Source organism: Stegostoma tigrinum, chromosome 14 (genome assembly GCF_030684315.1).
Source record: "Stegostoma tigrinum isolate sSteTig4 chromosome 14, sSteTig4.hap1, whole genome shotgun sequence".
NCBI lineage: Eukaryota > Metazoa > Chordata > Chondrichthyes > Orectolobiformes > Stegostomatidae > Stegostoma > Stegostoma tigrinum.
The window spans coordinates 66543177-66562919 of NC_081367.1; the positions used below are offsets into that span (position 1 = coordinate 66543177).

General features: G+C 42.6%; 1 protein-coding gene across 1 annotated transcript in view; it reads left to right on the forward strand.

Moving 5' to 3' along the window:
- Nucleotides 1-19743, forward strand: part of mindy4b (MINDY family member 4B) — an 88723-nt gene that overhangs the window by 61850 nt on the left and 7130 nt on the right. The window contains exons 7-11 of the mRNA XM_048542815.1: nt 370-535; nt 9352-9417; nt 14879-14949; nt 17290-17362; nt 18302-18478. Coding sequence (XP_048398772.1) covers nt 370-535; nt 9352-9417; nt 14879-14949; nt 17290-17362; nt 18302-18478 — 553 coding nt within the window. The remainder of the gene's footprint in view (nt 1-369; nt 536-9351; nt 9418-14878; nt 14950-17289; nt 17363-18301; nt 18479-19743) is intronic.

Consider the following 19743-nt stretch of genomic DNA (forward strand, 5'->3'; position numbering starts at 1 on the left):
CCAACTGGGGAAGAAGTGATGAATAAACTGCTGTAATTAGGCACCCTTCTCTTCTGGGAGAAAGGCCACCCCATTGAGGCATTCCTGCCATTGGGAATATCTCATCCCAGTGACAGGTGGCTGGGCTTTCTGCCCAATGCCTGCCACCAACATTGCCCATCTACCTATCCACCTCCAGAGGGCTGGTAAACTCCAGCTCAATGTAAGTAAACTTGGGTCAAATAATGATTGAGGTTATCTGTATCCAAGGTGCTAAAGCATCCATATAGCGGTTAGTCCTTTAGTTACCATCCGCCATCTGGCTCTAACATTGGTCACATTTGGAGTGATTACAACTGGTGCCTTACATGTTCCTGCATTCTCTTGTAGCCTGCTTGGAGTGAGCCTTAAAGAGCAAGAAAATGCGCTGGCAGCAGCTCTGTCTGACATTCTGTGGACAGCAGGGGAAGGAGTCAAGAGCTTTGTTTGTTTGGTGACTGCTGACTGCTATTTTGCCCCGACAATCGACTACAAAACGGACAGCTACACCGAAAGAGTAAGAGTCAGCGAATCATGAAACTAAAACATCTTTCTACAATTTGCATAAAAACATGTTCTACGCTTTGCAAACTTTGCCACTTTTAAATGGAATACCACACTCAAGATCCAGCTCAGATAGCCGATAAATATGACTAACACTTCTGAGAAATCCAGGGATTTAGTATTCCCATCAAAGATCGATCCTATTGCCATCTGTCTTTCCCTAAGAACTGGCATATAAATTTACGTGGTATAATCTAGTATAAGATTAAACAATTCCTATTCCATTTAGTGTAATGTTTCCTATAATTGTATCTGTGGCTTTTTAAAAATTCCTCCATAGTTGTGCGCGTCACCAGTAAGGTCAAAATTTACTACCTGTCCTTAATTGCACTCAAGAAGGTGGTGGTGAGCTGCTTTTGTGAACTGCTCTAGCGGTGTAGGCACGCCCAGAGTGCTGTTAGGGAGGTACCTCAAGATAATTGTTCATCGTGATGCTGGCAGAAGCTAATGAAAGTTGCAGAGTTGTCCTGAGAGATAATTCTTGTTGCTAACAGCATGAGCTAAAATGTTTTTTTGTTTTCACTCACGCACAAAATGTGGACACCCCTAATTATCCTGGAGAAGGTGATAGTGAAATGTCTTCTTCAACTGCTACAGTGCATATGGCCTAGGCTTTGGTAACCTCAGGATGTTGATAATGGGGGATTCAGTGATTGTACATGCCATCGATTATTACAGAGGCCTTGCTTAGATTCTCTTTCGTGGGAGATAGTTTTGGTCTGGTGTTTGTATGACATGAATGTCAAAATTGGGTCAATATATTCTGCTCTAGGACAATCAGTTCAGATAAAAGTTAGAATTCTTTTTAAGAAAGGAAGTTTTAATAGCTAGAACTGGTCAGGCATTAAAGGGTTTCAAGAAGTGTGTAAAACAGGGCAGAAGTGATGGAAAATTAGCCTGAAACCAGGCAATGTGACTCACTGAAGCAGAGCAAGGTAGCAAAATTGATTGTACACAGTAAGGTCTCTTGTATAGATGGAAATAAATCACACTCATTGTAGTTAGTAGTCTGTTACATTCAGATGAAGGTATATAAATAATTTTAACCACTCAAAGCAAGTGTCAGTTTCAACACTATTGTATTAAGACTTGGATTTCAGATCAGACAGGCCCGTATCTTTAAGACAGTTGAATGGCACCAGGACATGCAAGGTCCAGCAATGAAGGGTCTTGCCTCACTTCCAGTCCCTCTCTCTGTGTCATGCAGTCAGTGTAGTCATTCAGTTACGTATATGTGAAGCACATTAAGATTAGTAAGAATGGGACCTACACTCTGTGTGTATATCTCTGAAACTGTAGCCTTGTAAATAGTGTTATAAATCAACTTTAAGATATCTGTCTCACAAGAGCCTGGTTCTTTGTGGCATATGGGCTAAGATTTAGAAAACCACAAACTGCATTAACAAGTATTTGATGGAGAGAGGTTAAATAAATAAAGAGGCAAACGCTAAAAGTAGGCTTGAATCATAAAGTACACCTCCTGGGTTATGCCTTTGTAAAGGTGAATACATCACAGAGTGGGATATTGTTCTCGTGAAAATATGACTCTCATGCTGCTTAAGTGAAACATTGATATCATGAACTTAAGAAAATATTTACAGCAGAGTTCATTGATTATAGATATGTGGAAACAAAGAAAAGATAGGAGCAGTAGGAGGCCGTTCAGCCCATCGAGCCTGCTCTGCCATTCTTCACGATCATGGCTGATCATCCAACACAATGGCCTAATCCTGCTGTCAAATCATAATCTTTGACCCCATTCACCCCAAGTGCTACATCTAAGCACTTCTTGAATAAATTCAATGTTTTTGCAACAGCTGCTTCCTGTGGTAATGAATTCCACAGACATACCACTTTTTGGGTGAAGAAATGTCTCCTCATCTCCGTCCTAAATGGTCTACCCCGAATCCTCAGAATGTCCTCCCTGCATCTTCCCTGTCCATCCTGTTAGAATTTTTAACTCTGTATGAGATCCTGCCCTCATTCGTCTGAACTCCAGCAAAAACAATCCCAACCCAGTAAACCTGTCCTCATACACCAGTCCCCTCCATCCCCAGAATCAGCCTGGTAAATCTTTGCTGCACTCCTTCGAGAGCAAGAGCATGCTTCCTCAGAAAAGGAGACCAAAATTGCACGCAATATTCTAGGTGTGGTCTCACCAAGGCCTTGTATAACTGCAACAACACATCCCTGCTCCTGTACTCAAAACCTCTCGCAATGAAGGTCAACATACCATTTGCCTTCTTTACCACCTGCTGCACCTGCATGCTTACCTTCAGCAACTGGTGCACAAGGGTCCTGCTGCATACTCCCCTCTCCCAATTTACAGCTATTCAGGTAGTAATCTGCCTTCTTGTTTTTGCTTCCAAAGTGAATAACCTCACATTTATCCAAATTATATTGCATCTGCCATTGATTTGTCCCTCACCCAATCTGTCCAGATCATGCTGAAAGATCTCTACATCCTCATCACAGTTCACCCTCCCACCCAACTTGATATCAACTGTAAACTAGGAGATGTTACATTTAGTTCCCTCATCCAAATCATTAATATATGTTGTGAACAGCTGGGGTCCCAACACCGATCCCTGCGGTACCCCACAATTTACTGCCTGCAAATTGAAAAGGACCCATTAATTCCTACTCTTTGTTTCCTGTCTGCCAACCAGTTTTCTATTCATCTCAATATACTTCCCTCAATCCCATGTGCTTTAATCTTGCGCATTAATCTCTTATGCAGGACTTTGTCAAAAGCTTGCTGAAAGTCCAAATATACCACATTGACTGCCTCCCCCTTGTCAACTTCACTAGTTACATCTTCATAGCATACCAACAGATTTTTTAAGCATGATTTCCTCTGCATAAAACCATGCTGACTCTGTTTGATCCTGCCACGGCTTTCTAAATACTTCACTATAAAACCATTGATAATGAATTCGAGAATTTTCCCTACTACCAATAGGCTTACTGGTCTATAATTCCTCTCTTTTTGAATATTGGAGTGACATTATCTACCCTCCAATTTGCAGGGACTGTTCCAGAGTTTCTATAATCCTGAAGGATCCACTGCATCAATGCATCCACTATTTCTAGAGCCACTTCCTTAAGTGTTCTGGAATGCAGATTATCAGGCCCTAGGGATTTATAAGACTTCAATCTCAACAATTTTCCCAGCACCACTTCTCTACTAACTTTGATCTCCCTCAATTCTTCCCTCTCACTAAATCTTGCATTCTCCACATTTCTGGTATCTGATTTGTGTCCTCTTTTGTGAAGACAGAACCAAAGTGCGTGTTCAGTTGCTTAGCCATTTCTTTGTCCCCTATTATACATTCCCCCATTTCTGTCTGTGGGGTACCTATATTTGTCTTCACCAATCTCTCTCTTTTCACATACCTGTAGAAACTCTTAGTGTCAGTCTTTATGACCCCTTGTTTAAGAAGGGCAGCAAGGATAATCCAGGTAATTATTGACCGGTGAGCGTGACGTCAGTGGTAGGGAAGCTACTGGAGAAGATACTGAGGGATAGGATCTATTCCCATTTGGAAGAAAATGAGCTTATCAGCGATAGGCAACATGGTTTTGTGCAGGGAAGGTCATGTCTTACCAACTTAATAGAATTCTTTGAGGGCGTGACAAAGTTGATTGATGAGGGAAAGGCTGTAGATGTCATATACATGGACTTCAGTAAGGCGTTTGATAAGGTTCCCCACGGCAGGCTGTTGGAGAAAGTGAAGTTACATGGGGTCCAGGGTGTGCTAGCTAGATGGATAAAAATAAACTGGCTAGGCAACAGGAGACAGAGAGTACTAGTAGAAGGGAGTTTCTCAAATTGGAGACCTGTGACCAGTGGTGTTCCACAGGGATCTGTGCTGGGACCATTGTTGTTTGTGATATATGTAAATGATTTGGAGGAAGGTGTAGGTGGTCTGATCAGCAAGTTTGCAGGTGACACTAAGATTGGTGGAGTAGCAGATAGTGAAGGGGACTGTCAGAGATTACAGCAGAATATAGATAGGCTGGAGAGTTGGGCAGATAAATGGCAGATGGAGTTCAATCTGGGCAAATGCGAGGTGATACATTTTGGATGATCAAATTCAAGGGCGAACTATACAGTAAATGGAAAAGTCCTAGGGAAAATTGATGAACAGAGAGATCTGGGGGTTCAGGTCCATTGTTCCCTGAAGGTGAATAGGGTGGTCAAGAAGGCATATGGCATGCTTTCATTCATCGGACAGGGTATGGAGTACAAGAGTTGACAGGTCATGTTGCAGTTGTATAGGACTTTGGTTCGGCCACATTTGGAGTACTGTGTACAGTTCTGGTCGCCACATTACCTAAAGGATGTGGATGCTTTGGAGAGGGTGCAGAGGAGGTTCACCAGGATGTTGCCTGGTAAGGAGGGTGCTAGCTATGAAGAGAGGTTGAGTAGATTAAGATTATTTTCATTAGAAAGACGGAGATTGAGGGGGGACCTGATTGAGGTCTACAAAATCATGAGGGGTATAGACAGGGTGGATAGCAAAAAGCTTTTTCCCAGAGTGGGGGACTCAGTTACTAGGGGTCATGAGTTCAAAGTGAGAGGAGGAAAGTTTAAGGGAGATATGCGTGGAAAGTTCTTTACACAGAGGGTGGTGGGTGCCTGGAATGCATTGTCAGCAGAGGGGGTAGACGCAGACATGTTAGCGTCTTTAAAGATACATTTGGACAGGTACATGGATGGGCAGGGAGCAAATGGACACAGACCCTTAGAAAATAGATGACAGGTTAGACAGAGGATCTTGATCGGCACAGGCTTGGAGGGCCGAAGGGCCTGTACCTGTGCTGTAATTTTCTTTGTTCTTTCTTTGTTCTTTGTTCCTGCAAGCTTGCTTTTTTTTTACTGTAATTTCTCCTTCTTAATCAGTCCCTTGGTCATTCTTTGCTGAATTCTAAACTGCTCCCAATCCCCAGACATATTATTTTTCCTGGCCAATTTGTATGCTTCTTCCTTGGATCAGATACTATCTTTAATTATCTTTCTAAACCATGGATTGGTCCTCTTATCCATTTTGCTTTTGAGCTGGATAGGAATAAACAGTTGTTGCAGTTCCCCATGCGTTCCTTGAATGTTTGTCATTGCCTATCCCTGCATTCCCTTTAAATAACTCTCCCCAATCCATCAAGGCCAACTCAAGCCTCATATCTACATAGTTTCCTTTATTAAGAATCATCTCCCTAGTGTCCAAATCAACTACCTCACTCTTCATCTTGATAAAAAATTATGTAATCTCTTCCCCAAGGGATCTCACACAGCTATATTGACACTGATTCCCTTCTCGTTACACAGTCTAAGATAGCCTGCTCTCTAGTTGGATCCTCCACAAATTAGTCTCGAAAACCATCCTATATACACTCCAGGAATTCCTCCTCAATGGCATTGTGGCGAATTTGGTTTGCCCAATCTTTGTGCAGATTAAAATCACCTGTGATCACCAATATTCCCTTATCAGATGCATCACTAGTTTCCTGTTTAATGCCATTCCCAACACCACCACTGCAGTTTGGGGGTCTGTAAATGACACCCACGAATGTTATTTGCCCCTTGGTTTTTCTCCGCTCTATCCATACAGACTCCACATTGTTAGAGCTAATATCATTTCTTGCTATTATGTTCATTTCCTCTTTAACCAGCAATGCCACTCCACTACCTTTTCCTTTTTGCCTGTCCTCCCTAAATACTGAATACCCTGGGATATTCAGTTCCTACCCCTTGTCACCCTACAGCCATGTCACCATCATCCCATTTATATTGTGCCCATTTACATCTTTCTGCACAATTAGTTCATCTACTTTATTGCAAATGCTCCATGCATGAAGGAACAAAGCCTTTAATTGTGTCTTTTTAACATTGTTTGTCTCTCTCTTATTTTTCCTCAATAGATCTGTTTGATTCATAGTAATGCTAACCACGTTCTCGAAGCCAAATTGCTTGGAGAATGGGTAAGCCCTTGTGCGAAGTCGCCTCCCAGGAATTTCTGAAAACTTCAATGAGGGATTTCAAGGTCCGTCACTAAGAGAGGACAAGCAGTCAAGACAAGGTTGACCAAGTTGGTCAACTCACAAAAGACAAGTGCAGGTCAAGTGGTAAAGGAGCCAGCAAGATGGGAAACTTGATCTCATCTTCACAAATCTCTCTCCTGCAGAAGCATCTGTCCAAGACAGTATTGACAGCACTAAGAATGACCAATGCAAAGTCCTTGTGGAGATAAAGTTCTGTCTTCACATTTGTAACACCTTACATCACATTGTGAATCGCTATCACTCTGCTAAACACATCTGGGAGGTCAAGGTTGGGCATCAATGTAGGGATGTACAGTATCAACAGCAGCAAATTGCACTCAACACAATGTGCCACCACATTGCCCAGCATATCCCCCGTTTACCATTATGTTCAAGCCAGTCTATCAATCTTGGTATAATGGAGAGTGCAGGAGAGATTGCTAGGAGTAGCACAAGGCAGACCTAAAGATGAGATGTCAACCTGGTGAACATACAACACAGGACTAATTGCACGCCAAACAACATAAAGCGATAGATAGGAACAAACACAGAGAATGCTGGAGAAATTCGACAAGTCTGGAAGTATCTCTGGAAAGAGAAACAGAGTTAATGTTTCAAGGTAGTGATGGACATTGAACTCGCTCATTGAAGTTTTCAGAAATTCCTGGGAGGTGACTTCAGACAAGGGCTTATCCATTCTCCAAGCAACTTGGCTGAGAACTGTGGAGAAATGTGATTAGCATTACCATGGATAAAACAAGCCTGTTGAGGAAAAATAAGAGCAAGACAAACAATGTTGAAACATTCTGCAGACAGTATAGACAGAGCTAAGTGATTCCACAATCAACGTATCAGGCCTAAGCTCCGCAGTCCAATTGTGAATGGTGGAGGACAACTAAACAACTCACTGGAGGAGGAAGCTTCACATCCACAGTGACTGGGAAGAGCCCAGTATATCAGTGAAAAATGTAAAGCTAGAGCTTTCGCCACAATCTTCAGCCAGAAGTGTTGAGTGGATGTTTCATCTCACCCTCCTCCAGAGAGGGACTCCATCATCACAGAGATAGTAAGAACTGCCAACACTGGAATCTGAGCTAACACAGTGTGGAGCTGGAGGAACACAGCAGACCAATCAACCAGGTTATCAACAGGATATCTCTGTTGCTGGATGCTCACTTTACAGTGTTGGTAATGGCAACAGAGGCTTGTGAATCAATTCCCCACCTTCACAAATTCATCAGATCGCAGGTTAAATTTTATTCTCAGCTCAGCAAGATTGAGGGAAGTCTCCAGAATCTATATCAACTCAAACCAAAAAATAATGGGCTGTACACACTTGAATTCATAGAAATACTTTAGTGTGTAGAAAATTTCTTCAAGAAATATGTGTAACTTTTCCAATAATTGCTTTGAGTTACATTTATAATACGAAAAAATGAATTTTCTTCAAATAATTGAATGTTGTATTTTGCTGAAATAAATGCTACTTTTCTTAAAAAAAACCTGTTCCTCTAATGCTGGCTGGCCTGCTGTTTTCCTCCAGCTCCACACTGTGTTATCACATTGTCGTACATACCGCTCTTCAGCCTATTTGATTCACTCCACATGATATCAAGAAATGGTTGGAGGCTCTGGCTGCAGCAAAGACTATGGGCCCCGACAACATTTCTGACAACAGTACTAAAGAATTGTGCTCCCCGAGCCGAACTGTTCCAGTACAGTCACAAAACTGGCATTGACCTGACAATGTGGAAAGTTTCCTCACTGTGCCCTGTAAACAAAAAGCAGGACAAATTCACCCGGCCAACTACTGCCCCATCAGTCTACTCTTGATCATCAATAAAGTGATGGAAGCTGTCAGTAACAGCGCTATCAAACAGCACCTGCTCAGCAATAACCTGCTCAGTGATACCCAGTCTGGGTTCCACCAGGGCCACTCAGCTCCTGATCTCATTACAGGCTTGGTTCAAACATGGACAAAAGAGCTGCATTCCAGAGATGAGGTGAGAGACTCATTTGACTAAGTGTGGCATCAAGGAGACCTAGCAAAACTGGAATCAATAGGTATTGGGGGCAACTCTCCAATGGGTGGAGTCATACCTGGCACATAGGAAGGTGGTCATGATTGTTGAGGTCAATCATCTTGGCTCCAGGACATCTCTGCAGAAGTTCCTAAGTTCGTCCTTGGCTCAGCCCTCTTCAGCTGCTTCATCAATGACCTTACCTCCATCCTAAGGTCAGAAGTGGGGATGTTTGCCAATGATTGCACAATGTTCAGCACCAATCGTGGCACCTCAAATTCCGAAGCAGTTTGTGTCCAAAACCTGGACAGTATTCACGCTAAGGCTGAAAATGTCAATTAACATTCATGCTACACAAATAACAGACAATAACCATACTTAACAAGAGAGAATCTAAATATTGCCCATGAACAATCAATGGCATTGCTATCACCCAATCCCCCAGGATTAACATTCTGGAGAGAGGTGGAAGGCACCGTTGATGAGAATCTGAATCAGACTCAGCATATAAATAAAGTGGCTACAAGAACAGGTCAAAGGCTAGGAATGCTGAGCAGGTAACTCACCTCCTGACTCCATTATCTTAAGGGCAACTAGGTATGGACAATAAATACCGGTCCGCATCCCATGAAAATATCCCTGATAGGAAATCTATCATCATTCAGATTTCTGCACTGTCTCACTCTTTTCTCAATTTTTATTTTAGCTCCAGCTCTTCCAGTTCACTGAGAGGGAAAAGCTGCAAAATTTTATTGCCGAACATATACACTGTGTAAGTACTTACATGTATTAGCAAATGAAATTATTGCCTCCAGTTAATGTAAGAACAAAACCTTTGAAGTGTGATGGCCATTGAATGCTTACAGCCCTTGTTAATATAACACATTTAACATAACAAAACACCCTAGGGCCTTTCACAGGAGTTTAATCAATAGCATGTTTGGAAATTGGTTAGCTCAGTTGGCTGGACAGCTGGTTGCCATTGCTTAACACTGTGGGGTCAATTCCTGTGCAGCTGAGGTTACTATGAAGGTCCCACCTTCTCAACATTGCCCCTTTTATGAGATGTGGTGACCATCAGGTGATACTGCCTCCAGTTGTCTCTCTCGCTCAAGTGAAAGAGGCGTCTATGGCGACTGCTAATCAGTAGAGCATAGGAAATAGAAGCAGGAGAAGCATTCAACCCATCAACTCTCCTCTGACATTCAGATAAATTGTGGCTGATCATCCAACTCCACGCCTTTTGTCTTCATTGTCCCATTATCCTATAATGCCTTTAGTGTCCTGAAATGTCAGGGGAGACAATGGCCTAGTGGTATTATCGCTAGGCTGTTAATCAAGGGACCCAGATGGCTTGCTGGGGAGCTGGGTTTGAATCCCGCATTGGCAGATGGTGGAATTTGAGTTCAATTTGAAAAGTATTTGGAATTAAGAATCTAATAGCAACCATGAATCCATTGTTGGAAAACCTCACCTGGTTCACTAATGCCCTTTAGGGAAGGAAGGTACAATCCTTACCTGGTCTGGCTATATGTGGCTCCAGACCCAGAGCAATGAGGTTGACTCTGAAATGCCTTCTGGGCAATTAGGGATGGGTAATAAGCTGCCTACCCAGCAACATATTCATCCTGTTAACAAATAAAGGGAAAAAAATCTATTGATATCTGGGTTGAAGACAGAAAGTTCATGAATGAACTTTCAGAAACCTCTAGGGTCTAGAATTCCAAAGATTTCTTAAGTGACTTGCCCCTTACTCTGGACTCACCAGCCAAGGACACCAGTTTTTTGAGCATGTTAGTGGTACCCCAGACCTGATACTGAAAATTCTTGCCTTCTTGTCTTTTCTTAGGAATGTTTAAAGTTGTAATTCTGTTAATGTTGTCAAATTTCGCAAAACGTATAATCAGTGTTCACTTTGTCATTTATATAAATGATTTGGATGAGAATATAGAAGGTATGGATGACACCAAAATTGGTGGCATCGTGGACAGTGAAGAAGATTTTCTAAGATTACAAACAGATCTTGATCAAATGGGTCAATGGGCTGAAAAATGGCAAATGGAGTTCAATCTTTATAATTGCAAGGTATTGCAGTTTGCTGAAACAAAAGTAGGGCCTTCGGTAGTGTTGTAGAACGGAGGGACCTAGGGGTTCAGGTACATAATTCTTTATAGTTTGCATCATATATAGACAAGATGGTTAATAGGGTGTTCAGCATGCTTGCCTTCATTGCTCAGACCCTTGAGAATAGGAGTTGAGAAGTCATGTTGAGATTGTACAGGATATTGGTAAAGCCTTTTCTTGAAATATTGTCCTATTCTGGCCGCCCAGTTATAGAAAGGATATTATTAAGCTGGAGTGCGTTCAGTAAAGATTGACCAGGTTGTTGCCAGGTATGAAAGGTTTGAGCTGTTAAGAAAGGTTGGATAGGCTGGGATTTTTTTCATTGGAGCATTGGAGTTTGAGTAGCAAACTTGTAGAGATTTATAAAATCATGGGGAGTACAGATACAGTTAATGGTAGGTCTTTTTCTTCCCCTAGAATTGGGGCTTTCAAGACTAGGGGCACATTAAGGTGAGAGGAGAGAGATTTAAAAAAGACGCGAGGGACAAATCTTTTACACAGAGGGGTGGTTCACGTGTGGAATAACCATCCTCAAGAAGTGGTGGATGTCAGTTACAATGTTCAAAAGATATTTGAATAAGTATGTGATTAGGATCAGTTTTCAGGGTTATGGGCCAGCAGCAGGATTGGTTTAGTTTGGGATTCTGTTGGCATAGACTGGTCGGACCAAAGGGTCTGTTTCCATGCTATATTACTCTGTGACGCTATGATAATTGTGCTTGATGGCATATGGAAACTCCGTTGTAGTTCATTGCTGGTGTTTTACATGAGCAACTGCTCTACATGTCTTAGTATAACCCAACCTGGGTGCCTGTTGCTCTAACCGGGGTACAGTGCTGTCATCCCTCTGTCTCTCTCTGACCAGTAAGGGGAATTACAAAAGTAAGAGTAGGGCGTGTGAATTGATAAAGAAATAAAAAAAGACTTGCATTACTTTAGCATAAGACCATTGACGTTCCAAAATGTTTTAGAGCCAGAGATGTACTTTGCTGGTGTCATGCTTCTGTAAATGTACGAAATGTAGCAACCAATTTTTACAGCCTCTGTATTAAGTAATGGAAGTCAAAGGGTTAATCAAGGTGCTAAGCTGAAGCTCTGCCCAGTATGATATAGAATGGGTGGAACATCAGACAATTCAGGAACTGTTCAAGCAGTTTTAGATTATTCTGGGTAGTTATAGTTAGAGACAGTCATGGCTTTTAACCCCCATGCTACCATCAATATAATGGTAGCTTGTACATAGTCACTGAGGTGTAATAAACCTTATCCTGCTACCTAAAATAAATATGTCTTCTGTTGAACTTACTTGTGCATCATTTGTCTTCAGAAACCATGAGAAAGGCCCTATACTAGCTTAGCAGTAGGACTGAAGCATTATTGTCCAGGTTAAAAATTATTGTTCATCCCTAATTGCCTTGAAGAAGGTAGTAGTGAGCTACGATCTTGAACTGCTGCAGTACTTGGAGTGTCAGGGCATCTACAGTGCTATCAGGAAGGGAGTTCCAGTATTTTGAAGCAGCAATGGAGAATGAATGGTGATATATTTCCAAATCAGGATTGTGTGTGACTTGGAAGGGAATTTGCATGTGGTGAAGTTCCTATGCATATGCTGCTCTCATCCTTCTTGGTAGCAAAGGTTGGGAAGGTGCTGTTGGAGGAGCTTTCATGAGCTGCTGCAATGCACCTAGCAGATAGTACACATTGCTTCCACTTTACATTGGCAGTGAAAGGATTGAAGCTATTGGATGTAGTGTCAATCAGGTGAATTGTTATGACCTGGATGATATCAATCTACTTGAGTTTATTGAAGCTGTATCCAACGAGGCAAGTGAAGAGCATTCCATCACACTCTTGACTTGTGCTTTGTAGATCGTGGACAGGTTTTGGGAAGACAGGAGCTGAGTGATCACTGGAGAGTTCCCAACCTTTGACTTGCTCTTGTGGACACAGTATTTGCTTGGATGGTCTGGTTCACATTATGATCAATGGTAACCCCCAGGGTGCTGATAATATCATCTCATGGAATCTGTAATTGAATGCTCATTCAATATTTCTCCTCCAGGGTTCAACTGAGGTTCAGTGCATGTTGCTGTAGGAGATTATGGGTTTAAGACCTGCTCCAAAGTCTTGAACACAAAATCAAACTGTTCCATCAGAAGGCTGCAGATTTCTGTGCGTGGCAGTAACTAAGCTCGGCCCGCAATCTGGGCATAAAAGATCTCATGCTAACTCTTTAAAGAAAGACAGGGTGGTCATCACAGTGTTTGCATTATGCCTCAACTGACTCATGATTTATTTGTAATCTCATTGCTGTTTGCAAAAGCTTTTTGTATAGAAATTGACTGCTGTGTTTGCTAAAAAGTAAAGCCCCATACTCTTGCCAGGCCGTAGAATTTCTCATTTGAGAAAGATGGTTGGGTGGTGGTTTAATCTCTGAGTCACCATACAACAGGCAAGGGCAGGGTTGGCAACTTCAGCTCATGTGGGAATTGACCTACACTGTTGGTGTCACTCTCTCACAAGCTAGCCATGCAGCCAACATGGCTAATCTTCAATCTATTCTCATAGCTGAAGCTCCCCATCCCCTGGACCATTTTTTGTTAATTTCTTCTGCATTGTCTCCAATCCAACAAAATCCTTGCAAGTCTTTGGAAGTTCTCACCACAGAGATCTATGGGGCCAGAGTCCTCGTGTGTATTTAAGGCTGAGATAGATAGATTCTTGATCAGTAGGGGAAATCAAGTTAACAAGGAAAATACAGGAAAGGGGATGTGAGGAATGTCAGATCTGCCAGGATCATGTTGAATGAGAGAACAGGCTTGAGTGGTCAAATGATCTGTACTTGGTCCTATTTCTTATGGTTTTATGGTCTCAGACACCAAATGTCAAATGTTATGTCAATATGCTTTAACTGGGTGGCATTGGAGTGATGCCCAATAGCATGGTGCCCAGACCAATATTCGAACCAATATTCGTGAACCATTTTAACTCCCCCTCCCATTCCTCAGACGACATGTCCATCATGGGCCTCCTGCAGTGCCACAATGATGCCACCTGCAGGTTGCAAGAACAGCAACTCATATTCCGCTTGGGAACCCTGCAGCCCAATGGTATCAATGTGGACTTCACAAGCTTCAAAATCTTCCCTTCCCCCACTACATCACAAAACCAGCCCAGCTCGACCCCTCCCCCCACTGCATCCCAAAACCAGTCCAATCTGTCTCTGCTTCCCTAAGCTGTTCTTCCTCTCACCCATCCCTTCCTCCCACCTCAAACCGCACCTCCATTTCCTACATACCACCTCATCCCGCCTCCTTGACCTGTCCGTCTTCCCTGGACTGACCTATCCCCTCCCTACCTCCTCACCTATACTCTCCTCACTACCTATCTTCTTTTCTCTCCATCTTCGGTCCGCCACCCCCTCTCTCTCTATTTATTCCAGTTCCCTCTCCCCATCCCCCTCTCTGATAAAGGGTCTAGGCCCAAAACATCAGCTTTTGTGCTCCTGAGATGCTGCTGGGCCTGCTGTGTTCATCCAGCTCCACACTTTGTTATCTTGGATTCTCCAGCATCTGCAGTTCCCATTATCACCAATATTCCAGTTGAGTTCAAGCAAGTGTCTGATATAAGTTCAGAATTATCGCCTTGTCCTTATATTTTATGCCACTTTAAAATAAAGCCCAGGTACAATGTGCTTTATTAACCTCTCTCTCCAACTGCCCTTCCACCCTCAAAAATCTGTGCACACATACACACAGGCCCCTCTGTCCTTGCATCACATTTAGAATTGTACCTCTTATTTTATTCTTTCAATGTTAGTTCTCCAAAGTGTATCTCCTCACAATTCTTTGCATTAAACTTCATCAGCCACCCATCTGTCCAGTCCATCCACTTATCTTAGTCCTTAAAGTTCAACATTGTCCTCCTCTATTTGCAATCTCAGTAGAGACATAAATCCACTGAGAACACTTAAAGTATCAGAAATGAGCAATTTTATAGGAAGACGTCAAACAATTTGTTAGCACATGAAATGATACCATGCAAATACAAAAACAGTATTGTATTCTGGTTGTATGTAGCTATTTGTCTCTAATTTCCTGTCTGATTAGTTTAAAGGTGAAGGAAGTCATGCAGTCATTCTGTTCCTCTACAGTTTACTCTTGTCAAGGACCTTGGAAAGGTAAGAGAGTTCAGGAGTTGGATAGGAATGTGGGACCTAAATCTTTCAAAAGCACATTACTGTTTCTACACAAAGCATTGCAGCAATTAATTTATCAAGGCTGCACAGAGAATCACTCAGAACAAGAACCATTCATGGAAAGAAGATGAAATTTGATGTCCAATGTAAAATTAATTTCAAGGTGGAGGCCGAGCTCAAATAATAGAAGGAAACTTAAACCTTCAACTCACCCACCTTATCAAATATCGCCTCACTATTTCTAACTCTAAGCCTGTCCCTAACCCTAAACATCACACACACCCTAACACCAACCCTAATCCTAACCCTAACTATAACCCTAATTGTATTCCTAAACCTAATCGTACCCCTAAACCTAACCCTATCCCTAACCCTAACCCTATTGCAGGACACGTGGATTTAGCATTGAACCCTCCCATCACCCCAAGATCCACAATTATTGAGGGTCACGAGGGACTGACCTAGAGAACAGAATGTGCACTCCATGTTAAATATGTAAGATGATGTTTCTCTTGTGGTTTAGTATGATGGTGTAGTAAAGTACTATGCCGTAGAGCTTTGGGACAATGGCTTCATACTCACTGGTCTCACGTCTGGAGAACCATAAGCAGTTTTGGTCCCCTAGTTTAGTGAAAGATATTTCATTAGAAGTAGTTCAGATAAGGGTCTCTAGGATGATCCCTGGTATGGAGGGAATGGTGTATGAGTAAAGGCTAAACAGGTTGGCACTCTACTCACTGGAGTTCAGAAGAATGAGAGGTGATCTCGTTAAAACATATAGGACTCTTAAGAGAAAACTCGGCAGATTCAGCAGCATGAGTGGAAAGAAAACAAAGTTAATGTTTCAGTTCCTGTGGCCCTTTTTCAGATCTTTCTGATGAAAGGTCACCGGACCCGAAACATTAACTCTGCTTTCTGCCCACGGATGCTGCCAGACCTGCTGAGGTTTCCCAGCAATTTCTGTTTTTGTTTCTGATTTCCAGCATCTGCAGTTGGTTTGGGGATCTTTTTGTTTAGCACTTATTAAGGGAATAGACAGGGTAAACGCTGAGAGACTCAGAATAAAGGGGCACCAATTTCAGACTGAGATGAAGAGGAATTTCTTCTCTCAGAGAATTGTGAGTCTTCGAAGCACCTTGCCACAGAGAGCTGTAGGGACAGAATCCTTGTGTATGCCTAAGGCTGACATGGAAAGATTCCTCATTAGTTACGGATTTGAGGGTAACAGGGAAAATGTAAGAAAGTGGATATGAGGAATATTGGACCAGCCATGAGCCTATTGAATGGTGGAACAGGCTCAAAGAGCCAAATGCCTTACTCCTGCCATTTCTTATGGTCTTATGGTCTAAAACACCAAATGCCAAATGTTATGGCATTATGCTTTCACTGGGAGGCATTGAGTACAGTGGAAAAGGAAAGGATTACATTTAAGTCACTCCTTTTTCCTGCATCCTTCTCTAACTCTCTCTTCCCATAAGATGCAGCAGGTCTCTATTCCCTTGTCAGATTTATAAAGTGATGAACGATGGTACAGATTGTAACAACAGTAACTGTTTCCTGGTTCTATTCATATCCTCGGCCTTAGTTAATTTTGATTAATTTTCCAGAAGCTCAAATAATTTGTGGATCTGCTTAACATGGGTTGGATTGTGTTGGGATTGGGGTGGGTTGTGTTGGGCTGGTTTTGATTGGGTTGTGTTGTGTTGGGATGTGTTGGGCTGGTTGGGATTGGGTTGTGTTGTGTTGGGATGTGTTGGGCTGGTTGGGATTGGGTTAGGTTGTGTTGTGTTGGTTGGGATTGGGTTGGGTTGTGTTGGGCTGGTTGTGATTGGGTTGGGTTGTGTTGAGCTGGTTGGGATTGGGTTGGGTTGTGTTGGTCTGGTTTTGATTAGGTTGGGTTGTGTTGGGATGTGTTAGGCTGGTTGGGATTGGGTTGGGTTGTGTTGGGCTGGTTGGGATTGGGTTGGGTTGTGTTGGGGTGGTTGGGATTGGGTTGGGCTCTGTTGGTCTGGTTTTGATTGGGTTAGGTTGTGTTGGAATGTGTTGGGCTGATTGGGATTGGGTTGGGTTGGGTTGTGTTGGGCCGGTTGGGATTGGGTTGCGTTGTGTTGGTCTGGTTTTGATTAGGTTGGGTTGTGTTGGGATGTGTTAGGCTGGTTGGGATTGGGTTGGGTTGTGTTGGGCTGGTTGGGATTGGGTTGGGTTGTGTTGGTCTGGTTTTGATTGGGTTGGGTTGTGTTGGGATATGTTGGGTTGTTTGGGTTTGGGTTGGGTTGTGTTGGGCTGGGGTGAGTTCTTTCAGATATATTGTCCTTGTTGCAGGCTCTATAATGACATGGACTGTACAACGCCTCACCTCTTGCAGGTGAGCCTAGGAAACTTCGTCTGTACACAAGTAAGAATTAATATTTTAAACTAGGTGTTTCTTAAAAATAAAAATCTAGTGGGGTTCCCATCATAACGCGCACTGTGACTTGTTTATACCTGTTCTCAATTACCTGATTAGCTCATGATATGGCAACAGTTACCTTGGGTTTAAATCACTGTATGGTCTCACCTTTCCCTGCCTCTGAAAACTCCATTAACCTCACAATCGTCTATGAGCTCTGCACCTCTCCAGTCCTGATGCTTTGCATGTGTTTGACTTCCCAAGCTACACTGTTGGCTGTTCTCTTGAATGCCTCAGCCACAGTTTTTGGACTTCCTTCCCAGAGGTGTTCAAGAGGTTGAATACTCAGATAGAAATAGTGTGCAAGCATACAGAGAAAAGACAGAGGGAATGGCACTCTGTAATAGAACAGGCACAGGTACAATGGACCAAATGGCCACCTTCTGTAACAGAACATTTTTGTGATTCTGTGAAACTCACCATCCGTCAATCTCCTTTTCTGCTTTTAGGCATTCCATGAAATCCTCATCTTTGCTTGTCCTAAAACATCCTTAAGCTGGAGTCAAATGATAAAACTCCTGTGAAGTGCCTCAGTGTTATAAACAGCTGAAAAGGTTATCAACAGTCATTTTCCAAGTTAGAAACATAGAAATATGGAGTTGGAGTAGGCCATTCAGCCCATTGAGCCTGCTTTGCCATTCAATATGACCATGACTGATCCTCCAAACCAGCACCTTGTTCCGGCTTTCTCCCTCATGCCCTTTGATCCTTTTTGCTGCAAGATCTATATCAATAAGATATTTTGCCACCTCAGTCCCACCAGAGTCAGTGTGTAACTTCCAACACTATCTAATTCTAACCACCACCCCCAAAAAGAAACCATCGTTTTAAAAATCTTTACATTAGGAAACATACTGGTTCATCTGTTTTGTATCATCCTCTCAGGCCCTCATAAACCTCATGCTCACTGGGAGAGCTAGTCCGAACGTTTTCAATGGAGATCTACAATATGATAACAAAGGTGTCCTGCTTAAAGAACCAAAGCATGGAGTCCTTGCCCGAAGTGATGTGGGCTATCTCTACTGGAACAGACATGAGCTAGACCATGAGAAGCTCCCACAGGTGCCTTTCTTTGTTTTTTTTTGAAGCTATAAAGGTAGGACCGTCAAACTTGTCCGAGTGCAAAATCACCAAACTGTGTTTTTCCATGAAAGCCGGGCACGAGTTATCCACTACACCTCCCAAAAGGTTGGCAGCAAATGCTTCCCAGCTCGTGATGTCTTCAACATTGATGTTTAATTGATTGGAGGCCTGCTTTCTCCATTTACTGGGCAAGAATTCCCTACCTTGGAGAGCTGTCGATGAATCTGTTTGTCAACAGCTTCCTAACTCAACAGCGCCACCATGGGCAGTGACTGCTGCTGGGACTATAGCTAGTGTCTGGACAAAAGATGAACACAAGGGTTCTTTTGCTGATTTGATTTGATTTGATTTGATTTGATTTATTATTGTCACGTGTTCCTGCATACAGTGAAAAGCTTTGTTTTGCATGCTGTACAGGTTGATCATACCATATAAAGTACATTAGGGTAATAGAACAGACCAAAGAATACAATGCTATTAGCTGCGGAGAAGGCGCACAAAGAGAGGTATCCGCATTTAAATTTAAAATTTGAAAGATCCATTCAGAAGTCTGATAACAGGAGGGAAGAAACTGTTATTGAAACTGATGGTGTATCTGGATGGGCACAAGCTAAGAAGCCTGGGGCAGGGAGAGAGGAATGATGGGAAACTCATCAGATCTGGTAGCATCTGTGGAGAGAGAAAGACAGTTAACAAAACTCATTCTGAAGAAGGGACACAAGACTCAAAATATTCACACTCTCCACAGATGCAGTCAGACCTGCTGAGTTCCTCCAGCAATGTCTGTTTTCCTTTAAGAAAGGGTCCTAGCTGTTTTGTAGCATGTATGAACTCCTGCATTTCAAGAGGCCAGCTCATTGGAAATCTCTCAACTAGGGCAATTAGTGATGAGCAGTGAAGGCTGAAGTGATGCCCAGGTCTTATATGTATAAAGTCCAAGAGGCTGTGTAAAATTGGGTATTACCATGGTTACTGCCAGGACACAACCTGTTAGTCAGCACTATCGAGAGAAGAAATCTTTATTCACCTCTCTTTGTGTAAGGTTCATACAAAAACACAGAAACAGGCCACTCAGCCAGAGCTGAACTTTAATCTTCATGCCCTCCTCCACTGTACTTTATCAAACCTAGTAGCAAATCTTATTCTCTCACAGGATGGTCAGTATCACTGACTAGGCCAACATTTGCTGCCTGTCTCGAATTGAGCTTGTCATTGTCTTCAGGAAGCAGAATAGAGGGCAAGTC